Here is a 26980-nt window from a genome sequence, read left to right as displayed (position 1 = left end):
GAGTCTTTCTGAGGCAGCATACAGAAGGGTCTTATTTTCTTGCTGGTTTATTGGGTGGGGGGATTAGTCTTGGTTTTTTTAGAGATTGTAACACCCTATGTGTTTGATGGAACGTTTAGTCCATTTACATTCAGAATAATTTTTTTAAGTTTATCTATTTATTTTGAGAGATAGTGAGAGACAGAGAATGCAGGAGGAGCAGAAAGATAAGGGGAGAGAGAGAGACAGAGAGAGAGAAGAAGTGTGAGATAGAGAGTGAGAGAGGGAGAGAGAGTGAGAGAGAGACAGAGACAGAGAGACAAGGTCCACACTGTCAGTACAGAGCCTGATACAGGGCTTGAACTCATGAACCATAAGATCATGACCTGAGCCTAAACCAAGAGTTGGTCACTCATCTACCTGAGCCACTCAGGCACTCCCAGAGTAATTTTTTTTTAAGTAAGCTACACACCCAGCACAGAGGCCAATGCAAAGCTCAAACTCAAATGCAGAGATCAAGACCTGAACTGATAAGAGTAAGTATTGATGAAAATGAATTTAGTTCCATTTTATGACTTGTTTTATCATTGTTTACGGAGATTTTCTCTGTTCCTTTCCAGTCTCTATCACTTTTGGTCTTTCCTTCTCACTCTAGGAGTCCCCTTTAATATTTCTTGGAGGGCTGGTTTAGTGATCGTGAGCTCCTTTCATTTTTGTTTTTTGGGAAACTCTTTATCTCTCCCTCCATTCTGAACGACACTCTTGCTGCATAGAGTATTCTAGGCTGCATACTTTTCCCATTCTGCACGTTGAATATATCATGCCACTCCCTTCTGGCCTGCCAAGTTTCTATGGAGAGATCTGCAGCTATTCTGATGGGTCTTCCCTTGTTAGTTAGAGGCTTCTATTGTCTTGGTGCTTTTAGGATTTTTGATTTAGCAGTATATTTTGCAAATGTAATTATAATATGTATGGTGCTGGCCTTGCTTTTGTTGATTTTGTTGGGAGTTCTTTTTCCCTCCTGGATTTGGATGTCTATTTACTTTCTCAGATAAGGGAAGTTTTCAGCTATAATGGCCTGAAATCAACTTTCTATCCCCTTTTCCCTCTCCAATTCTTCTGAGACTCCTATGATACGAATGCTATTATGTTTGATGGAATCACCGAGTTCCCTAAGTCTATCCCCATGATCCTCTGTCTTCTTTCTCTCTTTTATTCAGCTTCATTATTTTCCCTAATTCTATCCTCTATATGACTTATTTGTTCCTCTGCTTCTTCCACCCTTGTCATTACATCCAATGTGTTTCAAATATCAGTCATTGCACTTTTCGTTCCTGCCTGATTGTTTTTTAACTGTTTTGTTTCTCTGGTAAAGACCTCCCAGATGTCTTCCCTTCTTTTCTCAAGCCCAGCAAGTATCCTCAGATTATTGCTTTAAGTTCTCCATGAGTATATTAATTAGATCTGTGTTAATTAGATCTCTGGCTGTGATTTTACTGTTGTTGTTGTTGGTTTTTTTTTTTTTTGAATTGTATTTATTTATTTTTAGAGAATGAGAGAGTGAGACAGGGGATGGCTGGAGAGAGAGGGAGAGTGAAAATCCCAAGCAGGCTTCTTGCCTAATCACAGAACCCGATATGGGCCTCAATCTCATGATCCGTGAGATCATGAACTAAGCCAAAAATCAAGAATTGGATGCTCAACCGTCTGAGGCGCTCTGGCTGTAATTTTATCTTGTTCTTCCTTTAGGGAAGAATTCCTCCATGTGGGCATTTTGTTTAGGTCTCTGTCTTCTTCTATATATTAGAGAAGCCCATCAAATTTTCTTTTCCTGAGAGTAATGGCTTTACTAAGGAGAAGTCATATAGTGTCCATGGCCTGGTGCTTCAGGGAGTGTCTGTTGTGTGTACTGTGTGTACTCTACTGCTGTGATTTGCTGCTCTATCCTTCAGGCCAGTTGCTTGCAGAGGTTCTCCTTGCCCACAGTGGGCACTGTTTGGTCCTTGGCCTGAATGTGGCAAATTGTAACTAGGTGTCTCAGGCCTGCTTGTTAAATGAGACCTGATGCTACTTCCACTAGAACTGAATCCTTGCAGAACTCTCTTGTCAGGAGGTGTGGTGTGTGGGTGGGTTTCTGCTGGTCATCTTTCGAATGGGCCCACAGCCGTGGGACTTAAGCCCACGTGGCCCAGAAGGGCAGTGCTGGCAGAGTGCAGGCGGGTGGGACTTGGTGTATGCAGGTTAGGAAACCAGTGTTCGCCCTGTGCTGTTTACTGGAGCTGGATTTTGCTGAGGGGCAGTGGAGGAAAATGGCACCAGCCAACCCCTTTGATCCTGGAGAGGGGTCTCCATGCTTACTGCTCTCAGGGAAGCGCTCCCAGAAGGCTGAATAATCCCCCATGCATCCAAGGCCGTTTACAGAGAGCCGTTTTCACTCTGCCTGTCTCTGGGATGTTTGCTTGCCAAGAGCAGTGCTTTGGGCTCTATCCCAGCCCAGTATGCTGACTTTTACAACTCAAAAATTTAGGGACATGCTGTGGCAGGGGCCTGTGCTGATTACCTGGGATAGGGTCTCTCCATCCTGAGGCTGATGCGTGTTTGACCGAGAGGGGCGGTTGCCCCAGAGCACGGGCCTTGGGACTTGGAGCAAGCAGGCTAGGCAGCCAGTGTCAGCTTGAGCCACCCTCAGCAGCTCTTCTGCATCTATGCCAAGGGGCATGGGAGGGAAATGGTGCAGCTGGTTCTTTTGTTCCCAGGGAGGCATCTCTGCTAACCCACTTCTCACAGATGCACTCCAAGAAGAGTGAACAGTGTCTGCCCTGTGGTCCCTAGGTGTTCTTCAGATCGTGCCTTCTGACTCCAGGTTGCTTGCCTGCCTTCTCTAGAGGAGTAGGGCAGACGCTCAGGGCTGCATCCCAGTGAAACCCACCAACATTTAAAATCTAGTCTCTGAGCCCTGTTGGTTGCAAAAGCTGCCAGGTGTCAGGCCCTCTCATTTCTCCAGCGAATGGCTTTGGGGAAGTGTTTTGCTAGTGCAATCCCCTGTGCTCTCCTCCCTCCCTCCCTCTTTCCCTCCCTCTCTCTGTCTCTCTCTCTCTCTCTGTCTCTCATCTCTCAGGGATCCCAGCCCTCTGCAGCCCCCCAATCTGTTTCTTGCCCAAACCCCATCTCTGCACTTCCTGCTTCCCTTGATGTGACATCTTCTCTCCCTCTAGTTGTGCAGTTTGTTCTGTTGAACCCAGGTTGATTTTATGGGTATTCAGAGTGACTGGATAGTTATTTAGTCGTGTTTAAGGGAAGAAATGAGCCTAGGTTCCTCCTACTCTGCCAGTATCTTAGCTCCTCCCCTCCCCCAGTCCAAAGATGTCTAATGGACACCTCCTGAGTTTCTCTGCAGTGAGCCAAGCAATCTAAAGGCTTAAATGAATGGAGTTCCAGGGGCTCCGATGCCAAGGAGTCCACACACTGAAGCCACCTACCAACGTGTTTCTTTTGCTGGAAACTGTACATCCACAGGAAGGCCATCAGACTCAGGTGGCTCCAATGCCTTAGCCACCTACACCTCACTTCAAGCAAATTCTTGTGAATGCCTCAAGGGTCAGAATTCAAAACCAAAGGCTACCCTGTCTCTAACAGGCAACTAGGCTTTCCCATATAAGATAGTTTCTGAAGCTATAGCCAGTCATGTAACGTGTTTCCTTTTCTTCTCATTTTGGTCTACAAAAGCCTTTCCCCTAGTTGGGTTTGGGGCTGCCTGATTGGATTTGGTGTTTGCTCAAACAGGCACTTCTAAATTTTAATGTACCTCACTTTATTTAAACAAAACTAATAAAAGTAATAACCCACGGGACTCACATTTACTCATGGTGCACGTAATAATGAGGGCTGCCACACAGCCCTGTGTAATATTACATAAAATATCCTGCTCTTTTTTATTTTAATTTTAAAAATTAATTATTTATTTCAAGAGAGACAGAGTGTGAGAATGAGAGGGGCAGAGAGAGGGAGACACAGAATCTGAAGCAAGCTCCCGTCCCTGAGTTGTCAGCACAGAGCCCGATACAGGGCTCGAACTCATGAACTGTGAGATTATGACCTGTGCCGAAATAGGACACTTAACCCATTGAGGCACCCAGGCGCCCCTCCAACGTCCTTTGCTCACAGAATCACCTCTTGTTGTTTCCATCACACCTGCCACATTCTAACGTACAATAGAACTTAGTATTCCTGCTTCATGTTTCCTGTGTTTTTCTTGAACACGATAAAAGGCACATGAAGACGGGACTGCTTCTCTTGTAACTGAATTTTCCCATGCATCTACCAAAAGTTCTTGCAAACACATTATGTGCTCAATGCACATTTTTTAGAACAGTGAATAAACATGACATTTGAATTTACCTCTCATTTTAACTATTCTGGGTACCCTAAATGTCCTCTTTAAGTCTCCAAATTAGTGTGAAAATTAGTAAATGAAATCTTACTAGAATGGATTCAGGAGGCCCTGGAGGGAGACCTCTCACGCAGACATGACATGCATAAAGAGCAGGAGGAGGGGAGATAACTTTTGTCTTGACAAGGGAGGACACATTCCCAGTAGGAAATTAATCTCCTGCCTTTCACAAAAAGAAGGATGATCTCTCCTTGCCCCAGTAAGGAAACACTAACCATGGCATGCAGCCAGTGAAAACCCGCCACAACCTCAAACTTTTGTTCTTCAGTGAACTTTTGTTGAAAGCAACTCTCCCCAATCTCCACCTTAAACCTAATAAACCCAGACTTTTGTGGTGCCTAAGTGGCTCACTTGGTTGAGTTTCCAACTTCAGCTCAGGCCATTTTTTTATGGTTCATGAGTTCAAGCCCCACATTGGGCTATCTGGTGTCTCCCGGAGCCTGCTCTGGATCCAGTGTGCCCTCCCCCGCCCCCTCCCCCCCGCCCCTCTCCCACTTGCTCTCCCTCTCTAAAAAATAAATAAACATCTGGGGCGCCTGGGTGGCGCAGTCGGTTGGGCGTCCGACTTCGGCTCAGGTCACGATCTCGCGGTCCATGAGTTCGAGCCCATGTCGGGCTCTGGGCTGACGGCTCAGAGCCTGGAGCCTGTTTCCGATTCTGTGTCTCCCTCTCTCTCTGCCCCTCCCCCGTTCATGCTCTGTCTCTCTCTGTCCCAAAAATAAAGAAACGTTAAAAAAAAAATTTATAAAAAATAAATAAACATTTGTGAAAGTAGCTCTGGACCTTTATTTTTTTTTACTGCTCACTTTCCCTCTGTCTCTTGAACCTTGCCTGTGGATTGCCATGGTGTGGTTATCCTCAGTTGAAATTCCTTTGTCATTCCTGAATAAATTCAGTTTGCTAGTAAAGTTACTGGCTATTTATTTTTAAGCTGGACAGTAGTATTGTTCAATGCTTGTAGGAATGAAAACGTCACATTCTTGAGATAAAACCCTCACAAAAACCAAGTATTGGTTTAGCACAGTCACATGCTCCATTTGGTCCTATCTTTTCTCAGACTTAGAGCCTGCTTCTAAAAGTTCTGTTAGTTTGTAACTGTTTTTTACTCTTTCCTGATGTGTAGGGAGGTGGAATGTTGGTTTGCCCATAGGTATTTCTGGCACTGTCTTAAACCACTAGATAAACGTTGTGAACTGCTTTCTGAAATGGGCATTCCACATCTGATTTTCTAGGATACTTTCAATTCCTACTGCCAGTACCTGAAGAAATGAGAATCACTTCCCAGCAAGGAGATGAGGTCATTGGGTTCAGATAATCCTTTACTTCAGGGTTCATATTCTCCCTTTGCACACACGCTCCAACTAAATGGCAACGTGTTTGGTACCAAATATAGCATGCGTTAAGTTGCTCACTGTTTGGGTTCGATGTCAATCTCCTGACAGGAACTGAGTATATGTGGGTATGTGGAGTAAGTAATATATGGATAAAAATGTTCCTCAAAAGATGGGAAGACACGGGGTGCCTGTGTGGCTCAGTTGGTTGGGGGTCCAACTTTGGCTCAGGCCATGATCTCGCGGTTCGGGGGTTCGAGCCCCACGTCAGGCTCTGTGCTGACAGCTCAGAGCCTGGAGCCTGCTTTGGATTCTGTGTCTCCATCTCTCTGCCCCTTCAGCACTCACACTCTGGCTCTCTCTCAAACGTAAATAAACATTAAATTAAATTAAAAAAAAAAATGGGACAACAATCACGATATGGGCATATGAAGTTTTGTGTGGAACCAGAGGCTGACGTTGTCAGTTTACCTAATTCAGGGTGGCCAACCATCCCTGTCACGGACTTGTATAGGGTGTGACAAAGGGAACCACAGGCCCCAAATGGAGTCACTTCTGCTGGGTCATGTCACCAAAGCAGGGCACAATACCTAAGCTCATACAACTTCAGCACTACCCAGAAATTTAGTTTCCACTGGTCAGTGAGGAATTTTGTGGTCAGCACCAAAAGGGTAATCGGCCACAAGAATGGGTCCTCTGCGTCGCCCAAAGATGAGGTATTCCGCTGGAAGACCTTTTTGTCCCCTAACAAAGTGACCTCGCCTGACATAATCCTTTTTTCTGTTTATGAACTTCTTGTTCTACCTTTAAAAACCGTACCCTTTCTGTAGCTCTTTGTTGCTTCCCTTAACTTGCTAGATGTGATGCTGCCCAATTCACAAATGAGTGACTGATCCTGAAGACCTTCAAAATGCACTGGGCTGAATTTTTATGATAACGGGGACTTTTGTATTGTTCCCGACCAATTGCAAAACTGACTCTAACGCTTCAGGCTGCAAGCATTTGAAGAGCAACATCTTTCCAGCTGTGCACGGCCTCCTTTGATTTCTTAAGTGCTGGACACATTTGAATGATGTGTCATTTACCTCAGGAAGAGGAAGTGGGAGCAACTAAACTACTACTTTTCGGCTTTGGACTTTAAAAACCAACAAAGCCGCTCCCTCTGGTAGGAGCAGCACTTTGCAGGAACTCCCGGGGACAGCTGGCCGAACTGTGGAAGTCCCTGGGGCCGAACCCCCTTCGGTGGCCGCTGTAACTCTGAGATCTATGGTACCCGGAAAAGCGTGTGGATACAGGACGCAGGCAGCAGCCAATGACGGAGCAGGACGAGGCATTTGTGGGCATGCGTGGCGCGTGGGGGTGGGATTTCCGGCCTCTTCTCGGTGGACGATTTTGGCCTCAGGTTTGTTTACCCTCAGAGGTTGGAGAGCCCACCTTTGGATCTTGGTGACAAAGTGACACCGAGCGAAGGAAGGCGCTGTCCTTTCGCACAGACTGGGACCCTCGAGTGCCCGACACCGTCCGGGCAGCTCCGCGCTCGCTGGACCTACAGAGTCCCATGGCGGCGGCCTCGACTAGGAACCCGGCTGAGGTAAACGCGCGGCCCCCAGGTCCACCCGCCCCGCCCCTGACCCTCCAGGCCCGAGCGCGGGGCGCCTGCTCGCGTCCCTGCGGCCCAGGTCCCGGTGTCCGGGCCGAGGAGGCGCTCGCGGGCGGGGTCCCCGCGTCTGAGCCGGCGTGACGGGGTGCGGGAACGAACGGGCTGCAGGGGAGGGGCCGGCTGGTGCAGGGCTGCAGGGGGCCTGCGCCACCAGCGGGGCACGGCAGGTCTCGGTTGTTTCAGCGACGCACGGTGCAGCGGCGCCCGTGAGGCCTGTCACCTGGCTGCCTGAGCAGTCCATCCGTGCTGGCGGTGTGCCAGGCGGTGTAACCCAGGTGTAAATAGATAGGCCCAATCTGGCTGCGGAGAGGACAGATTGCAGGGGTGGGGGGCAGAGGGGGCAGGGAGCGCAGGAGGGGGTGCCTGCGCCAGTGTGTGTCATCGTTGACGGGCCAGAACGGTCACCGTGGATGTCCGAGAAGCGGTTGAATTTTGGCCCCGGGTTCGAGAAGGGCCAAGGCAAATTTGGGGTGTTGCAGGTGACAGGAGAAAGGGAGGGGTCCCGGAATGCCTGGGGGCTTTGGTCCTTTGGAGTATAATCTGCCAGTTATTTGACGGGCAAAACTGAGTTTCTTTGAGAACGAAAGAGCACCGCAGTCTGGAACAAGCAAGCTGAGGCTCAACGGTAGGCCAGTCTGCAGGACACGAGAGAGGTAGGCGTTTTTAAAGGGGAAGGGGCTAAGTTGGGAAGGCTGTTAAAATCTACAAGTCCCTGAGAGTAAACTGGGAATTGAAAGTATAGTGGCTTCCGGTTGGCTGAGCTGTGGGTGAGGTGGTCCCGAAAGCCTGCCTTTTCCCGTCTGGGCTAGTAGAGGAGGTAGTTTCCCAGTCCCCAAGTTCAAGTGTGTGGTCCTGTGGGGTGTGCACTGATCATGGCGGTAGTGCGTGAGAGCTCCCCCAGCTGCGTCCTCCCGACTCCCTTTTAGTGAGGTTTCCCGTTATTAATTTTCAGCGGTCCTAGCAGCGGAAGGGGTGGACGCTCCCATCAGCTGGACGGAAGGTGGCAGTAGGTTGATTGTCCTTGGAGATCTCCCAGGTTGCTTGGACGTCGTTAAGTCTTAGATGTTCAGAGAGGCGTGAGTGACGTCATCCAGTGGGCAGCGGGACAGGAAAACCCGGGAAAGCGGGGCAGGTTTCAGGATGGAAACTTTGAAAAGTGACGGCAGTAGTGTGGCCCCGGCGGAGGTTTGGATCACATTGAGGAGGGGGTGCAGACTAGGGGGGCAATGCTATTAGTAGGTCAGAGGGCCTTAGTGAGGTGTGAAGAGTGGTTCCCTGGCTCAGCGCCTGGTTGGGGCTGCTGGGCAGTGCGGGCACAGGCGAAGGAGAGAGAAAGATGTGGCAGGTGGATGGGTGGGTAAGGCTTCCATGGCATGATGGGACAAGAGATGGCTGAGGACACCTAGGAGCAATTGCGGCGAGGTGACAGGGAGTCGGGGCTGCCCTTTGTTCAGTGGTGTAGGGCTTCACCAGAACTTTGTGGTGCGCTTTTCTGGTGTCCGGGCCGTTTCACAGTCTTGCTGATGGATAAGGTGTGGGGCCAGTGTGGTCACTTGTGCGTCTCTGTGCCTGGCAGGGAGACCTTTAGGGCTGGGCTTTTCACAAAGGTTCAGTGCAGAGTGGAGGGTTGTGACTGTTGGAGGGACAGCATGGGCAGCACAGAAGTATTAGAGGGACTGGGAGTATCTGAAACGGCCACGTGGCTGTGGGTGTGTGTCCCTGAAGCCAGGATCCCCGGCAGGCGAGGGGGACTCCTCGGCCGCATTTGAGGCTTTCCCTGTGGTGGGATGCATGAGAGTGCTGGGGTTGTCGTGGAACCTGTTTGGATTTGTCACACATCCTTTGGGTGTCATGTGACAGGTCCCAGTGTGAGTCAAGGGGCATCCTTTGGTGTGGGGCAGGAAGCTGTGGGGGCGCAACTGTGGGGTCTGAAGGTGTGAGGGAGATGCAGACTACAGGGTCATGTTCACTTGGAGAGGGAGTGTGAGTGTGATTGTGAGCTTAGGGTCTCAGGGCCCTGGGACTGGAGACTGACTGGTCGAGGTGGGTCCATAATTGTCTGTGTTTGAGGGCACATTCGGGGAGACTCCACGGGAATTTCCAGGCAGAAAGGATGGCGCTTGGGGGGCCAAACCCAGATTGGCCCCCGCAGATTGCATCTACGCACCCCTGCCTGTTATTGCTGAGGACCGAACACAGTGATTGGTGGGATGGTGAGGAGACGGTGGCATTAATGACACCAGGACCTGGTATTTATTCTGAGGTAGGAGCTGGCGTGGCTGGGGAGAATGGGGTGTATGTGTCAGGGTTTAGATTGTGGGTTCTCCGAGAGAGAATGTTCATGGTGCCATCTGTCCGTTTCATGACAGGGTGGTGTGACCTTTGAGGACATTGCCATCTACTTCTCCTGGAAGGAATGGAGACTTCTTGATGAGGCTCAGAGACGGCTGTACTATGACGTGATGCTGGAGAACTTTACACTTATATCCTCCCTGGGTAAGGCCCTCACCCTCCCCAGTGACCTGGACTGGGCTCTGTATTCCCGCTTTAGCCCCCAACTGCCCATTCCCTAGGGGATGCTTTGTACCTCTTGGGTGTGGACTGTGGGCCCTGCTTGCTCCCCCAGCTTCCGTGGTGGTTGCATTTGTTGCTAAGGCTGGGGTTTGGTGTGCCCTTTTCTCTCCCCTGCCGTTCCAGTGCTCTCTGTGCCGATCCTTCATAGAGTAAGATTCAAGGTCAGTAGTCATGCCTTGAGGATAATGGATTGCACTTTGCTTTCTCTCTCCCTGGCTGGGTCTGTTTGTTCAGATCACTGCCATTTCTGTGGCCTGGGTTTTGATCTCTTCCTCTTGAAGCCAGTACTTGTGCCTGCCTTTGCCAGAAATTGCACACATTGGCTTGGTCATACTTAAGTGGACTCTGGCCACTTCTCAAGACTATCCAGTGTGGTGCTTTTATAGTGTTTACATCTTTCTTCCTACCTCCCCCTACTCCCTTCACCTTTGTTAAGGTACAACTGACAAATAAAATTATGTTATTGAAAGTGTATTATTACATTATAGTTTGATATACTTACACTTTATGAAGTTTTTACCAAGATGAAGGTAATCAACATAACAATTACTTGACATAATTACCTTTTCTATGGTTAGTGATGAGAAAGCTTAATATCTACTCTCTCAGCAAATTGTAAGTGTACAGTACAGTATTCACAAGTGTAGTCAACATGCTGTCTCTTAGATCCTCACATTCATCTTATAAATGAAATTGTGTATCCATTCCCAGCATTTCCATTTTTCCCAGTCCTTAGCCTCTGGCATTCTAGTTTCTATCTTTATTAGTTTGAATAAGAAATACCATGCAGCACTTTTCTTTTGCTTTGTGGCTTATTTCACTTAGGATAATGTCTTCCATTTCATCCATGTGGTGGCAAGTGTCCATTTTCCTTTCTTTTTTATCACCAATTATTACTACATATGTGTGTACTAAATGTTTCTCACTGTATCTTCTCACACACACCTATTCATGTTTCCGTATATTGATTTTTCTGAATGATACTGTAGTGGATGTGTATGCACAGACACTGTGTGGATACTGATTTTCTTTTCTTGGGATACATACATAGAAATGGCAATGGTGGGCTATGTGGTAGTTCTGTTTAAAGTTTTGGAGAGGCCTCCGTAATATTTTCCATAATGACTTCCCTGATTTACAGTCCCAGCAACAGTGTTCAAGGGTTCTATATTGCGCACATCCTCACCAACGTGTTACCTCTTGTCTTTTTGGTCATAGCCATTTTAACAGGTAGGAGGTGATATTTGTGATTTTTTATTTGCATTTACTGATGATCAGTGCCTTGATTATCAGTGCCTGTTGGTGATGTGTATCTATCTTCACTTTCTTCTCTGTCTACGGTTCTGCTACAACTTTTCAATTAGATATAGTCCTGTGTGTTTTTTTTTTTCCTTTTGGAGTATATGCTTTTGAAGTTTTAGGGTTTGAGGTCTTAAGTTGAAGTTTTGAATCAATTTCAAGTTCATTTCCATGAGTGCTGTGAGATGTGGGTCAAGTTTCCTTGTTTGTTCTTTTGGATATTCAGATTTCAAAACAGCATTGAAGAGATTGTTCATTCCCTAGTGTATATTCTTGGGGAAATTTTCAAATACTAGTTGCTTGTATATATTTATTTCTGGTCTCTTTATTCCATTTATGTCAGTGTCCTATTGTTTTGATTATATAGCTTTGTAATGTTGTTTGAAATCAGAAATGTGCTGCCTTCAGTTTTGATTTTTGTTTTCAAGATTTCTTTGCTTCCTGTTTTAGGAGATTCGGTGGCAGGGGTGCCAGTGTCCTCTGTGGAGCAGGCAGTAGGAGTCCCTGCTGAGCAGGGACCTCAGTAGCACCCACCTGGTGGCTGACAGAGATTCCCCAGCCCCTGTTTTCTACCCATCCCCCCATGTCTCTGCTAATATCGTCTCCAGCCATCCTTTCTGTGTGCTTGTGCTCTCTTTTGTGCTTCACTGTGTATTAGTGAGTCTTGATTGGACTCTTGAGCCCTCTGAGGCTACTATGATTCATGAATAGCTGTTGAATTGATTTTTTTTGGTGAAGGCTGGGATCCCGTATTCTATCATCCTGCCAACGTCAGTCACATAGGATGCTTTTCTGAGTCTGTTGTGCGCTGAGTAGCTCTGGGACAGTCGTGGCCATCCAGCGTGACCAATTTTCTTCAGTATTTCTAGCCTCCCTGTGCCCTGTAGTTGCTCACCTGGAGCTTACAGGGAAGAGTCCATACATGGACTGTATCATACAATGGACCTGATCCAGACATGACCAGGTGGGCTCACAGGGGCCTTTTTCTGGTGAATGGCAGCTGGGGAAGGTGTGATATCAGGACTTTGTTCAGATCACACTAGGTACCTTTGTTCAACTAGAGTTTGGTGCCATGCCAATGGCCACACCTCGTTCCTGCCTTTCCTTCTTCACTGTTGACAGTTTGTGTACTTGTGGGTTCTACTCCTTTGGTAGTCCTGTGACTTCCAGCGCAGGGGTAATTGCCGTTTCTCAGGCCTCCACATCTTACCCATTTCTCTCACTGCTCTTCCTGGGTAGTCCAACATTCACCTTCACCCATTTGCCAGAAATGTTCGTGTATCCTTAATGTGACCTTGAACAGCCACAGATTTCTTTTGATTGGATTTTTCAGCAGCCTCCTACTCAGCCAGGTGTCAGTAGCAGAAAAGAACCTTGCCAATGCTGTGGGCAGAGAAACAAGTTGTAGCCCCTGGCTCTCTCCCCTGGTTTTCTGTCCTTCCAATGAGCTGTCCACAGTGCATTGACCTTAGGGGCCCAGTAACGCAGAGCAGGCACTCCTTCACCTGAATTCCAACTCCACTGTCTGAAACAGTATCTACTCAACTCGTGCCTACAGGAGACAGGTGCATATGTGTGACGGGCTTACCCCTCACTGTAGTCACCATGTATTTCATGAGAGTTTCTTTGCGTTCAGGTTGCTGCTGTGGAGCAGAGGATGCGGAGGCACCCCTTGAACAGAGCGTTTCTGTAGGTGTGTCACAGGCCGGCACGCCCAAGGCAGCTCTGTCTTCCCGGAAGACCCACCCCTGTGAGATGTGCGGTCCGGTCTTGAGAGACGTTTTCCGCTTGGCTGAGCACCAGGGAAAGCCAAGCAGCCAGAAACTGTTGAGGTGTGGGGCATGCGCACAACGATTTTACTTCAGCGTAAACTTTCAGCGGCAGCCGGAGCAGCACACTGGAGAGAAACCATTCAGAAGTAGTGTGGACACGGTCTCTTTTATGAAGGGATATGGATTCCATGATTCAGGAAAGCCCTTTATCTGTACAGAGGTTCAGAAGGACTTCCTGCCTGGCTTGGTGCGTCTGCAGCAGGACGCCATTCATACTGGAGAGAAGCCAAACACAATCAGTCAGTGCAGGGCAACTTTGCAGAGCAGTAAAGGTCATTACACTCGGGGAGAATGCAAGGAAGCTTTTGGTCCCAAATATACACATGTTCAGGATCAGGGTGTCCAACCTGGAAGTCCATGTTTTGTGTGCAGTGAATGTGGGAAAACATTCAGGCAAAAATCTTTATACACTATCCACCAGACATTCCATACTGCACAAGGACATCATGAGTTTGGCGAAGGTGAAAAATCCCTTAGACGAAGGTCAGCTCACAGTCTGTACGGAAAGACTCACGCTGGGTCTAGGCAATACACGTGCAACAAATGTGGGAAATCCTTAAGCCACAAATCAGTACTTATTCATCCCCAGAGATGGCATAGTGGAGAAAGTAATCATGTTTGCAGTGGATGTGCAAAATCTTTTAGCCATCGCCAGATGTTGATTACACGTTCTGTTCAAACCTTAGAAAGGCCTTATAATTGTGGTGACTGTGCAAAACGTTTTACCTCTATCTCTGCTCTCAGTTATCATCAGAGATCTCACACAGGGGAAAGACCTTATGAGTGCAGTGAATGTGGGAAGTCTTTTATCTCCAGTACTGGCTTCCGTTCTCACCAGAGTGTTCACACTGGAGAAAAGCCTTATGAGTGCAGTGAATGTGGTAAATCATTTTTCTCTAGGTCTGACCTCCATTATCATCACAGAGTTCACACTGGGGAGAGGCCTTATGAGTGCAGTGAATGTGGCAAGTCCTTTCACCGAAGAAATAACCTCAATGTACACATAAAGGTTCACTCAAGTGAGAGGCCATACGAATGTAATGAATGTGGAAAATCTTTGAAGTGTAAGTCTTCATTCATTCAACACCAAAGAATTCACACAGGAGAAAGGCCTTATGAGTGCAGTGAATGTGGGAAATCTTTTACCACTAGTTTTGTCCTTCGTTCTCACCAGAGAGTTCACACTGGAGAAAGGCCTTATGAGTGTAGTGAATGTGGGAAATCCTTTACTGCTAGCTCTGTCCTCCATAATCACCAGAGGGTTCACACAGGAGAAAGGCCTTATGAATGCAGTGAATGTGGGAAAACTTTTACCACTAGTTCTGTCCTCCGTTACCACCAGAGAGTTCATACTGGAGAAAAGCCTTATGAATGCAGGGAATGTGGCAAGTCCTTTCCCCGAAGAACTAACCTGAATGTACACATAAAGGTTCACTCAGGTGAAAGGCCTTATGAGTGTAATGAATGTGGGAAATCTTTTAAGTGTAAGTCCAAACTCATTGAACACCAGAGAATTCACACAGGAGAAAAGCCTTATTTGTGTAGTAAATGTGGGAAATCTTTTAGTCGTAGCCACGCCCTCCAGTATCATCGACAAAGTCACCTTGGAATAAGGCCTTATGAGTGTAATGAGTGTGGGAAATCTTTTGCTTGTAGTTCTTCCCTCCGATCTCACCAAAGAGTTCACACTGGAGCAAGACCTTATGAGTGCAATGAATGTGGGAAATCTTTTACAGCTAGTTCTGTCCTTCGTGCTCACCAGAGAGTTCATACTGGAGAAAGACCGTATGAGTGCAGTGAATGTGGCAAGTCCTTTCTCCGAAGAAATAGCCTCAATGTACACATAAAGGTTCACTCGGGTGAAAGACCTTATAAGTGTAATGAATGTGGGAAATCTTTTAAGTGGAAGGCAACATTCATTCAACACCAGAGAATTCACACAGGAGAAAGGCCTTATGAGTGCACTGTATGTGGGAAATCTTTTATCAGTCATCCTGCTCTTAGTTATCATCAAAGAGTTCACACTGGAGAAAGGCCTTAGGAGTGCTGTGAATGTGGGCAGTCTTTCAGCCAAAGCTCCAGTCTCACTCAACAACAGAAAGTATAGTAGATGAAGCCCTTCTGAGTGATCAATTATGAATTGTTTATGTTCACTAGAAGTTGTATTTCTCTTCCTATCCTCTATTCAGGATTAGCAGATGATGTCTTTGGGAGGTAATTTGAATCAGAATGGGTCATGAGTGTGGATGGAGCCCTCATGAATGGGTTTATTGTCTTCATACCAGTTCTAAGAGAGCTTGCTTCCTCTGGGTACCATGTGAGGACCCTTTTGAGAAGATCATCTATAAATCAGGAAGTTGCTCCTCACCAGACATGGAACCGGACCCTATAGGGAATGTTAGGTTGGCTACCCAGCCTCCAGAAAGAAGTTTCTGTTGTTTGCAAGTCACCTAGTTTGTGGTACTTTGTTAGAGCAGCCTGAGCTAAGACATGTGAAGAATGTGGGCAATCTTTTGGCGAAGGATACAGTTTCATAAAAATCAGAAATTACCCTGGGTAAGGCCTCATGAGTGAGAGGAATGACACAATTCCTTTTGCCAGTCCTCTGTCTTCATTGCACACTCAGTTCACACTGCCAAAGGGCGTTAAGGTAGCAGAGCAGGTGGTATTTCCTTGAGTAGTGTGATCACAATGGAGGAGTGCCTTTGTGAAGCAGCCACTTAGCTGGAACAAACCTTGTTCACTTGAATGTCCGCAGTGGAGTAACTTACCCTAAGTTCCAGCTACTTGAGAAAACTTGAGGAGCTGTGTTGTGCTTCTGATGTGTCCGGAGTCATTGCTAGATTGAAGTCACTGCCAGTTTCTATAACAAATGACTCCACTTTGATACCTGACAGGTCCCCTAATGTGCATCAATCACCGCCTACATGCTTAAGCATGTTACCCCTGCTCATTGTCATTGGTGATGGACATTATGGGTAATTGGAACTTCACATTCCCTTCTAAGTTAGGACATGGATGTGATGCAGTGTTTATCCACAGTACCTGATCTGAGATTTGGATAGTGTCTGCAGATAAAGAGTAAATGTCTTAGGATATTGTTGGTCTTGTGATGCTTGTGATAAATCTATGCAGCATCCAAGTCCCAACACAGGTATTTGCTGCCACATGTTGCTCTGGTTTATGCATTAATAAATGCCTTTTTTGTTTAATTACTTTAGTCTTAGGTGTTGTATTCTAATGGGTTATTTGAAAGCAGAATTAGGCTCTTCCAGCAGTAAGGACTGAACAGATTTCATTGCATCCCAAGCTTGCTGTGTCCTGGAGAGGATAATTGCAAATAAATAATATGTGCGTGTGCACTCTCCAGCTTGGGTGTGAATTTGCATTATGACCCACTACCTTTCTTATGGGCTGAATTGTGAATCCAGAATACCTATGTTGAAGTTGTGGCCCCCAGTATGTCAGAATGAGACTATAGTGAAACACAGGATGTTTAAAGATATAATGAAGTTGAAATGAGGTTATTAGGATGGACTTTCCTTATAAGAAGAGGAGCTGAGGATAGAGGACCAGAAGAATGACCATTTGAAGACAGGGAAATCCCCATCTCCAAGCCATCTCCATCTCTCTCCAAGGACAGAGGCCTGAGAAGAAACTAACCCTGCTGATTTATGTCCAGTTTCTAGATTCCAGATTTGTGGGCAAGTAAATTTCCGATGTCAAATCACCCATGTGGTACATTATTATGGCAGTTCTAGCTAATACAGTCCCCTGTGTTCTATATCTGGATTCTGTGGTCTGGATGCCAGGATTTTTCCTGTGCTGAGAGGTCACCCTGAAGAGGGAGCATCTCCAGTGGTTATGAAACCATCTCCAGTGGTTGTGGAGACAACATGAATGTTTTGCTTGTCCATAGCTGATACCACATACTGCCAGGCACTGTTGAGTGGAATATCTACCCCAAATTCTTCAAAGGAGCCATGTGGCCTGATGCACACTATTCGTGTGTTACACCACAGGGGCAAGGGAACTGTAATTGGTAATCTAGAAGATAGGGTAATGAGGGAGTAGAGGAGACATCAGCCACTTAGTGGAGTGTATCTCTCACAAACATGTATCCACAGATGTTCTAGTGACTGGCTGGGCAGGATCAGTGTGCACAGAAATTCTTCACTATCAGACATACGTATCCTGTGCAACAGAGCTCATTGTATCTGAAGTCTCATATCCTCTCTGGTGTTTACATCTCAAGGCCATTGTGTGCAAGAGGAAAAGGATAGAGGACAAGGGTGGTTTCAAGTCCAGGGTGGTAGCTTTTTTGACACGCCTAGCCAGCATTGTTGGTACTAGCTGTGCCTGTGGCACATGCTTGTTCTGAAACATTCACCTCCCAAGTAGTCTCCCAGGTACTCCCCAGCCTCCTTGGCTGTAAAAACTGGTCGTCCTGGAGTTGGTGGTGCAGGGACCGACTCCTCTTATGGGTGCCAAAGTCACGCTTCTGTCCCTGAGTCCGTAAATAAACCGTTTCTCCTCAAGCTGGACTTCTCAACCTTTTCCCTTGCTTAAGGTTTGGAGGTCATTTTGCGTATACGTCCCTTCCAGGCAATACTACTATTTTCTTCTCTGGAAGTATACCACTATTTACCCATTCATCTGTTTGGACCATTTGGGTTACTTAGAGTTTTGGCGTTTGTAAACAAAGTGCTCTCTCAGAATTTTCATTACCGTTCTCTATGTGGATAGAGGTTTCCTTTCTCTTGTGGTGTGACTCAAAGCGCAATGCCCGTCACAGGTAGGTTAGTGCTGATATTTTTAAGAAACTGCCAAAATGCGATCGAAACTTCAGTTCTGCATTCCCACCAGCATGTATGAGAGTTCCAGTGCCTCCAGTCCCTGCCACTACTTGATAGGGCCAGTCTGTAATGTCAGCGCATTTCATAAGTGTGTAGTGCTGTTGCCATTGCATTTCCTAGGGGTGTTGGTTTTGAGTATTTTTTCGTGTGTTTATGTACCACCCGTCTATCTCCTTTGGTACAATTTCTGTTCATATCGTTTGCCCATTATCTTTCCGATGACTTATGGCTATTTCCATTTTCATTTACAAATAAGAAACGCATACAGCAATGGTATGTATTTGAATTTTCCTCATTCTTAAATGGTGTGACATTTTGCTGTATGGAGTCATAGTAACAGTGTTAGGCTATTTCTTCACTATTTTCACTCAGCTGCTTTTGTGTCCTGCACACGTGACGGCCCAGAACACCATACATGTGTAAGTTTAGTGTGCATTCTTACCATTATGTCTTCGCTTTCTTACATCCAGGCATTCAGAAATACAAAACTGCAGCCCTGCTTTGTAGTGCTTGCCAATTTCCAAAGTGTAAATTCTCCCATCATGAGAGCGGGATATGCTGGGAGAAGGCGCTGGAAAATTCCACTTGGGTGTTTGGTGGAAGACTAAACTTTGGCGTGTGCAGGAGACTTTACAATCCCAGGCGGACAGGAGCTGGGGTGGGGGTGGAGGTGGGGGTGCCTTGAGCCAGCTGCAGGTCTGCACAAGCCTCAGGAGAAGATGTTAATCCTGATTGGCCAGAGGGGAGGGACCTCCCTAAACACCCTGATGGGTGAGTGAAAATATGGCTGGCCTCACCTTAGTGGTGACCAGGTTGTCGGGCAAACCCGCTGGGTTCAGATTGCTTCCTCGGATCCCACCCAGTACCTTGGAGGGATTTCTCACCCTCTAGTGATCACCTCCATGTGATGTAACTCTTTCTTTCTGTAATAGTTGAGTGCATTCCCCAAAGATGAATGCCTTTGGTGCATCTCACCCTGAATCTAGGTTGCCTTACCAGCCCTCCCACTCAGGGGAAGACTGCTGGCCGGGGCACTGCGGCCATTTCTGGCTTCCCCCTCTCCAGGGAGGACTGGGAGCCAGTGGGGCAGGCAGAGGAGGGCGACACTCCCAGAAGGAGAGGTCAGCGGCCTTAGTGTAGGAACCCGCTGAGACCTTTTTTCCTCGGACCCCCACGTGACGGTGGTGTCATCTCAGAGCATCAGCCAGGAAGGGGCCTGCAGGGAGAAAAAGGTGCTGGGTCGCAGGTCAGGAGTGGCACAGGGACAGGGGAGGAAAATGGCACCCCCCGGAGGTGACTTTGGAAGGACCTGCTGGGTTGAGTCCCCGTGTGTCCTGTGGAGCTCAAGGTCCCACTGTCGATCCTTAATGCGATGCATTGCCCGGAGCGCTGGCCATTCTTGACCCGGGAGGCGCCCGAGGGACACAGCCCAGTCCACAGGTGAGTTCTTGATTCCTTTCCACGTGCACAATTGTGACCACTCTGGCAGCTCCTCGGGGTGACGGGGTGTGACATCTGGGCTAAACTCATTGGGTTAGGTTGTCCAAGATTATGTTAAGGGAAAACACCTCAGGTGCAGGTTGGTCAACAAATTATGAGTTTGTTGTACTGTGGGGTACAGGGATGTAAGAGCATCAAGCCTGGGGGTCCCAAGTGGACTAGGTTTGGCTGCTCAGCATTGACAAAATCCCAAGGCAGAGAAACGAGTGGGGGTGAAACAGGAAAGGAATCTCTTTCAGGGAGGCTAACATAGGGAACACAGTGGACTAAACTCTCAAAGACTGATTCCAAAGTGGTGAAAACACTTCTAGGTTTATATAAGAAAAATGTCAGCAAAGGTGGGTGTGTACATGCAGGGAGGCAGTGAGCCAAGTAGATCATTGTCATGGAGTCACTCATGAGTGGGGTCTTGCTGTTCAGGGCACTCTTTATTGCTTGAAGGGGTCGTTTTGGTTCTCATTTGGGAACGCTTGCCATCAGGGTCTTCCTTAGCCAAGAGACAAGCTCAAAGAACCCAATGAGAAAGTTTGGGGTCAAAACGGGGGCAGCTGAGTTCCTCTTTCAGTACTAAAAAAACAGGATGTATGGGAAATCTACCTTGGGCCCTCCAGCCAACCTAGTAATTGTGAAAATTTAACAAACACCTTTAGCCCACATGATTGATTAAGCTTTTTCTGTGTATCCAAAGATCCGGCGTTGTCTCATGGAAAGAACTTAGCACGTCTGCATGTCACAAAACAAACCTGACCCCTAGCATTAAGTCATCAGACCCCCTTCACAACCTTCCAGCACTGTGAAAACATCTATAGCTGCGACTATTGAGTCTGCATGCAGTCAAGAAACTTATAAGAAACTTATGGACCACTGTACTCCCTTTACCGGTTAACATCTCTAAACTCCATTAAAAACCCCTGGGCTACACACAGACCTTGGATTTGGCCTTTGTACAACAGCCCCACCTTCCTCAGGTGATCACCCTCTTGAATAAAGCTCATATTCCTTTCCATGGAACACTTGTCTCTTGCATATTGGCTTTTGGAGCAATGGGCAGCTGAACTTTGGTAATGTACAAACAGGAATTAACAGACACATAGACACATGATGGGGTTTTGGCGTGATGGGGGTACAGAGGTGATGGCCAAGAAATAATTCTTGAGATGACTTTGATGCAAAAATTGATTTTATTATAGCATGGGGACAGGACCCAGGGGCAGAAAGAGCTGTACTGGGATTGTGAAGAGAGTTAACTGGTTATATACAGGGACCTGGGGGAGATAAAGTCCTGAGGATGTTTCTGATAGGATCTTCATCTGCTAAAGAAGACTCACAGATTGCTGGACGCCCAGCTATTATCAAGCTAAGGTGGTTTTTCCCTTCAGCACATTAACATTAAGAGGATAGGGAGTTCCTGGAGAAATGTTATGATCTGTGTTTGACTCAAGTATTTGACAATGGACTGTTGGTTAAAGGAAATTTAATTTTTATCTGCCAGTTCCTTCTTGCCATTGTTCCCCACATCACTATGGAGGGAAGGGTGAATTTGGAGCTAGAGATTTCTGGAGATTAGGCTATTGAGAAGGTTGCCTTTTTCTTGTAATTTACTAAGATATTTGTAAACTGATGGAGACTCATATCTTGCATGACTGTGATATCTATCAGTTAACCATTTGTTTTTCCCTTTCCTTTGTTCTTGGACCGCCAGGAGTGCTTGAGGAATGTCACACATAACCCAGTGGGGAGAGGGGGAGGTTTGCTGTTAGCCTGTACTTTGCCCTCAGCTTGCCCCACCCTCCCTCATCATATCCCCTGAACAGTTTTGATCCTGAAGTCATTAAGGTTGTTAAAAGTGGAAGGTCTCATCTTCTGTAGCTTCTTCCTGCTGAGTAGGGGTCAATATTGATCAGGTGGGAAATGTGTGGGGGAGTTGCAAATGGTGGAGGCAACTGGATCCAACGTGGACAACAGGTATGAACCTCCTTGAGGAGAAAAGATCATCTGTTGTTTTGAAGTTATTGCAGGGGTGGACTCTGGGCACCAGAGTAGTTGACAAAAATCCTCTAGTCCAGGAGGTTAACCAATCACTAAAGGAAAGAGAGGGATTGTTTAAAGTACCAGTTTGAGTATTCATGTCATTAAAAATCCAGAAATATTTTTGTGGTAATCTGGAATGCACATACAGCATTGTTTGTGTGACAGCACGAGTTCCACTTTAAGTAGCAGCTAAAACATTTAATCCCATTTTATTTTGTAGAACTGTTTTGTGCATTTGGGCTATTTTAGCATTGAATAATATAATGTTATTTTAAGAGTCATTTAAGACCTTAACTGTGTGGGGCACCTGGGTGGCTCAGTCAGTTAGGTGTCCGACTTCAGCTCAGGTCATGATCTTATACTCCGTGAGTTCAAGCCCCACGTCGGGCTCTGTGCTGACAGCTCGGGACCTGCTTCGGATTCTGTGACTCCTTCTCTCTCTACCCCTCCGCCTCTCACTCTGTCTCTCTTTCAAAAATAAATAAACATCAAAAAAAATTTTTTTAATACCTTAACTGTGTAACAGGTGGTGTTTAGCCAACAGGTGCTTTCCTGTTTAGTAAGCAATCAGGTAATTTTAAAAAGACATTTTTATAACAAAAATAAAGGTTAATGGATAGAGAAAATTACAAACCCAGTGTCGACCAGTGCTGCCAGTGAGATTTTTAGATGTCAGGCTTGACGCATCCTCAGATGGAGTGGAAACAGGCAGCAGGAATCAGATTGGTCTTTCTGGTTTGTAACTCAAATGTCTGTGGTGATACTTTTGAATGGCCCATTGTAAGAAGGAATTGTTAGTATAAATTGGGGAAAGGATAATGAAAAAGAAAGGTACAACCACCATAAGAGAAGTTTGAGGCTCACAGGAATGAGAAGGCACATTAGTTTGCTCATTGATTAAAGGGGGTACAGGTTTTATTTGAGATATAGGAGACTATGAAAAGTGTCCCTCTAATTTACTGCAGTGGGAGTACTCAGTATGACCCCATAGGGGCCCTTCCATTCTGGAGTTAGATCTGCTGCTGTATTAGACTTTGAATCTTTTTACTAAACCAGGTCTTTGGGTGTAAATGGTATGGGTTTCTATTAGCTGTCAGATCAGGTTTAGGGAGGATATGGTTTGCATATTCACTTAGAGATTTATGAATGAATTAACCCTGCCTCAAGTGAATAATTTAATGAAGTACTATAGTCCTTATCTATTGATAGGCTTACAGTGATAAAAGTCTTTACATACAATTGTTGGGGGAATCCATCCCACTTTCCAGTTGTTTTTTTTTTTTTTTTTTTAATTTTTTTTTTCAACGTTTATTTATTTTTGGGACAGAGAGAGACAGAGCATGAACGGGGGAGGGGCAGAGAGAGAGGGAGACACAGAATCGGAAACAGGCTCCAGGCTCTGAGCCATCAGCCCAGAGCCTGACGCGGGGCTCGAACTCACGGACCGCGAGATCGTGACCTGGCTGAAGTCGGACGCTTAACCGACTGCGCCACCCAGGCGCCCCTCCAGTTGTTTAAATAATCATATGCCCATGGGGTCTTATTATTACCCCCACAGAACAAGAAGCAAAAAATTGTCCACACCTGTGCCATTGTGACAATTTTTCTGAAGTTTACCTCAAGTTGTCTAGTTTAGGCAAATAACGTTTAAAGACAATGAAAACTAAAGTTTAACATCCATAAAGGTGCATTATTGAAACATAGTTTTTCTAAGAACCCTCATTTCCAGGGATAGCCAAATCAAGATTAATTCATTTGTAGACCAAGTCAAGTTTTAACAAACTTGGCCTAATTATTTACATAAGCTCAGCAAGAACAGCAATTTATCATGTAGATCTTTTTTTTTTGTTTAAAAAAAATTTTTTTTAACGTTTATTTATTTTTGAGACAGAGAGAGACAGAGCATGAACAGGGGAGGGGCAGAGAGAGAGGGAGACACAGAATCGGAGGCAGGCTCCAGGCTCTGAGCCATCAGCCCAGAGCCCAACACGGGGCTTGAACTCGCAGACCACGAGATCGTGACCTGAGCTGAAGTTGGATGCTTAACCGACTGAGCCACCCAGGCGCCCCTATCATGTAAATCTTTTAAAGTTTGCTTTGCTGGAAACTTTTGTAAGGAATCTCCAGATTGAACTTTTAGTAGGCTCTCAAGACCAGAAGCCAAGACAAGTACTTGCCATCAGACAGTCCTGCAATACCTGTAGAATTATGCAAATTCCTCCTCACACGGTCCCCAAGATATCCTGAGGTTCCTGCACCTGTCAGGAAGTGACATTCTTTACTCACCTGGTAAGGCTGCTGGGAACTCTGTAAGCAAGGTATCAGGCTAACATTTCCAAGGGGATTTATGCCTCCATGTTTCTTAAAGTGAACCTGTTATGCCCAGAATTCGTGATCCCCAAAGACAACCAGGGAGCCAAGTCCAATGCAAAAGCAAAGAGCCTTTATTCGAGCTAGCTCGAGTTCAATCCCCCACCTGCACTGACGCAGTGGTGAGATGCCGGAGAGAGAGTGCGAGTTCAAAAGCATAAAGGTTTTATAGGGATCTAGGGGTGGTTGGTGGGGTAATGGTCATGGCCTTAGCCGATTGGCTGAGGAAGGGTCAGAGTCCTGTTGCGCAGGTCACCAGACGTGGTTTGAATGGGAAGTTTGGGTGAGAGGGAAGTTACTCAAGGGGAGGAGGCGTGGTCTGAGTTTTGAGCAGTAATTTCTTTCTGCGGTTTTCCTGGAAAGGGGGCCATATCGGGGACATAGTCACTCAAGATGGAGGACACAGAACAAGATGGAGGACACAGAACAAAATGGAGGATACAGAACAAGATGGAGGACACAGAACACACAAAATGGAGTCGGCCGGCCTAGGTCTGCTCTTTCAAACCTTAGTTCCTTAGAGCTGTGTGGTCATATCTGAGTCTATGCATGTCTCTCAAATATGACATTCCAGTCAAAGCCTTGGTAAAATAACCAGTATTTCCAATGGCATCCTGTTACAAGGTGAACATATTCTTTAAAAAAAAATTTTTTTTTTAACGTTTATTTATTTTTGGGACAGAGAGAGACAGAGCATGAACGGGGGAGGGGCAGAGAGAGAGGGAGACACAGAATCGGAAGCAGGCTCCAGGCTCTGAGCCATCAGCCCAGAGCCTGACGCGGGGCTCGAAGTCACGGACCGCGAGATCGTGACCTGGCTGAAGTCGGACACTTAACCGACTGCGCCACCCAGGCGCCCCAAGGTGAACATATTCTTATTGAACTTATGCAAGTAAGTATGATTGCCATGGAGAAAGAACACTCACTGAGTTTGTGAATTTCAGAGGGTTTAGGTAGAGAGAAAAGTTCAATACTATAGTTTGTTGACAAATGAATACTTTATCACATTCCTGTATGTCATAGATATCTTAAGAGAAAGTTTCCTTAATCTGGGTGAGCAAATATTAGAGATCCAACAATATTTCCAACAAGAATCACAAAACTATAATCTTCCTCTCAGTTCATTTAGTCCCATGTTCCTAATTCTTGTTCAGTTTGAATGCAGCTTTTTCATTCTGGAAATTCTTACCCATTTTAGTTTTAGGATTTTTAAAGATGTCAAATACCTGTGTTTGTCCTAAAAGTCCTTTTTATGAATCTTCTTGAAGATGAAATATGTTTTGAGAATGAGAACAATTATAAATGACACAATCTCAGAAATGGACATTGCTAAAGATCTTATGAGAGTTCCTTATATGCAATTGACAGGGAAATTCAGTGATTTCTGTGACACATAACATTTTATGATCAGAATATCAGGTGATTACCTTATTACCGAAACATATTAAAATTTTAGGAGTTGCATATGTATTTGAGCATTTATAGCATTTACTTATGCAATACAACTAAGGTTTACCATTATTTGGGAGAGCTTTTCCAAGTAACTTAAACATACCAAATAAGTCTGAATGGTCAAAAGGACTTCATTTACAATTTAAATCCTGGGAAGTTTGTTAAAACCTTACAAAGTTATAAAACATATCCTAAATAGGGTTACAGATCATTACAAATCTTATTTGTTTAACCAAGGTGGCAATAAGAGATTCCAAAGGCAAATATGTAGGGTTATATAGTTGTTAGCAAAACTTTGCTGGCTTAACATTGACAAGTTTTAACTTTAAGTAATCAAAGACCTGATAAAGACAAAACATAAAGCTTTGGTTTTCCTGGCGGACAAGAGAGAAAAAGCTATTGTTTACATTATTCTTAACAGCAGATCAACAGTCCAAGAAAACTTTGTCTTTTGAACCGAGAAAAAAGCAGAATTTTAATCTAATACCAGTGTACTTTTAAAATCCATCCATTTCAACCTTAGTCCATTCTGACCACCATAAAATTCCTTTCCAAAGATTTCCCTTCACAGACCTACAACTTTCCTTCGCCTTCAGATTTTGTCCCAAGCCGTTTCTTTGCAAACAACCAATCTCATTTAGGACAAAATTACTTTCTTTTACCTTCAACAAAACTGTATTTCCATTTTCCATACAGAGTTGCTTTTCTTATATCTGTTAGTCTTAACTACATTCTGCAGAATTTTAATTCAGAAACCTTAGTCTCCAGTGAAAACAGTAACCAACTGTAACCTGTTACACCAGAATTCTTTAGATGACAAATTTATAAACCAGTTAAGCACAAAGCATGTTTACCAACAGATCCAATAGCCTTAGTTTTTCTGCAGTAAGTCGAAGCATAAACCTATGTTTAGTAATCAGTGCTTTAGTATTTTATCTCATTAGATATCCAATGATTTCAATCGCATTTAATGTGTGTGAGAGAAACTTTAAAGTTTCAGATTACCAAAGACTTTGAAAGCTATCTTAACAATTACCCATGAAAACTTTGGGGCAGACAAAATTAACCAATATTTTAAGTCATATTTTGCTAACAAATTCCAACAGAGATAATATGAGTTTACTTGACCTTCAGCAAGCCTAGATAGATGAGTTCCATATTTAATGCTGATAACTATAAATACAGGTCTATCTTAATTAAACCAAAGAATTTAAATTAGTTTACCAAATATGTTTCACTTGGGTCCAGTTAAGACAAATTTTTCCCCATTGTCCATTTTTTAACCTGGAACACTGGTGGGAAAATCTGAAGTGGGTATTCCATGGGTGGGGGATGCTCTTCTTCTCTGACTTTGAGGGTGGGAGGAGGAGTTGATGGTGCCTGAGGCACTGAGGATGGTATAGGAACCAGTTTTGCAGGCCGTACCCAAGATGGTGCAGAAAGAGGAAGAGGGGGAGGGGAAGGAAGAAGCGAGTTGCCAGCAGAAGGTAGACAAAGGGAATTCCCAGTCCTGAACCTTGTCACCTTGGACAGAGCAACAGATGCCATTTCTGTCTATCTGTCTCTCTCTCGCCCTCTCTCTCCCCTGCCCCCCACCAACTATTGGAATTAGGCAGTCCATATCAGGCCGGAGAAGACAGAGAATT

At 45.6% G+C, this 26980-nt stretch overlaps 1 protein-coding gene across 1 annotated transcript; it reads left to right on the top strand.

The window, feature by feature from the left end:
* The first annotated feature begins 6231 nt into the window (after positions 1-6231).
* LOC115502260 (zinc finger protein 418-like) lies at positions 6232-17671 on the top strand. The gene is made up of 4 exons (XM_030297459.1): positions 6232-7162; positions 7254-7351; positions 9790-9916; positions 12930-17671. Exons 1-4 carry the CDS (start codon positions 7027-7029, stop codon positions 15164-15166), a joined length of 2598 nt encoding a protein of 865 aa, XP_030153319.1. The 5' UTR covers positions 6232-7026; the 3' UTR covers positions 15167-17671.
* The last annotated feature ends 9309 nt before the right edge of the window (positions 17672-26980 follow it).

This window comes from Lynx canadensis, chromosome E2 (genome assembly GCF_007474595.2).
Source record: "Lynx canadensis isolate LIC74 chromosome E2, mLynCan4.pri.v2, whole genome shotgun sequence".
Taxonomy (NCBI): Eukaryota; Metazoa; Chordata; class Mammalia; order Carnivora; family Felidae; genus Lynx; species Lynx canadensis.
The sequence above is the reverse complement of the archived record's forward strand: the minus strand, read 5'-3'. Positions and strand labels throughout refer to the sequence as shown.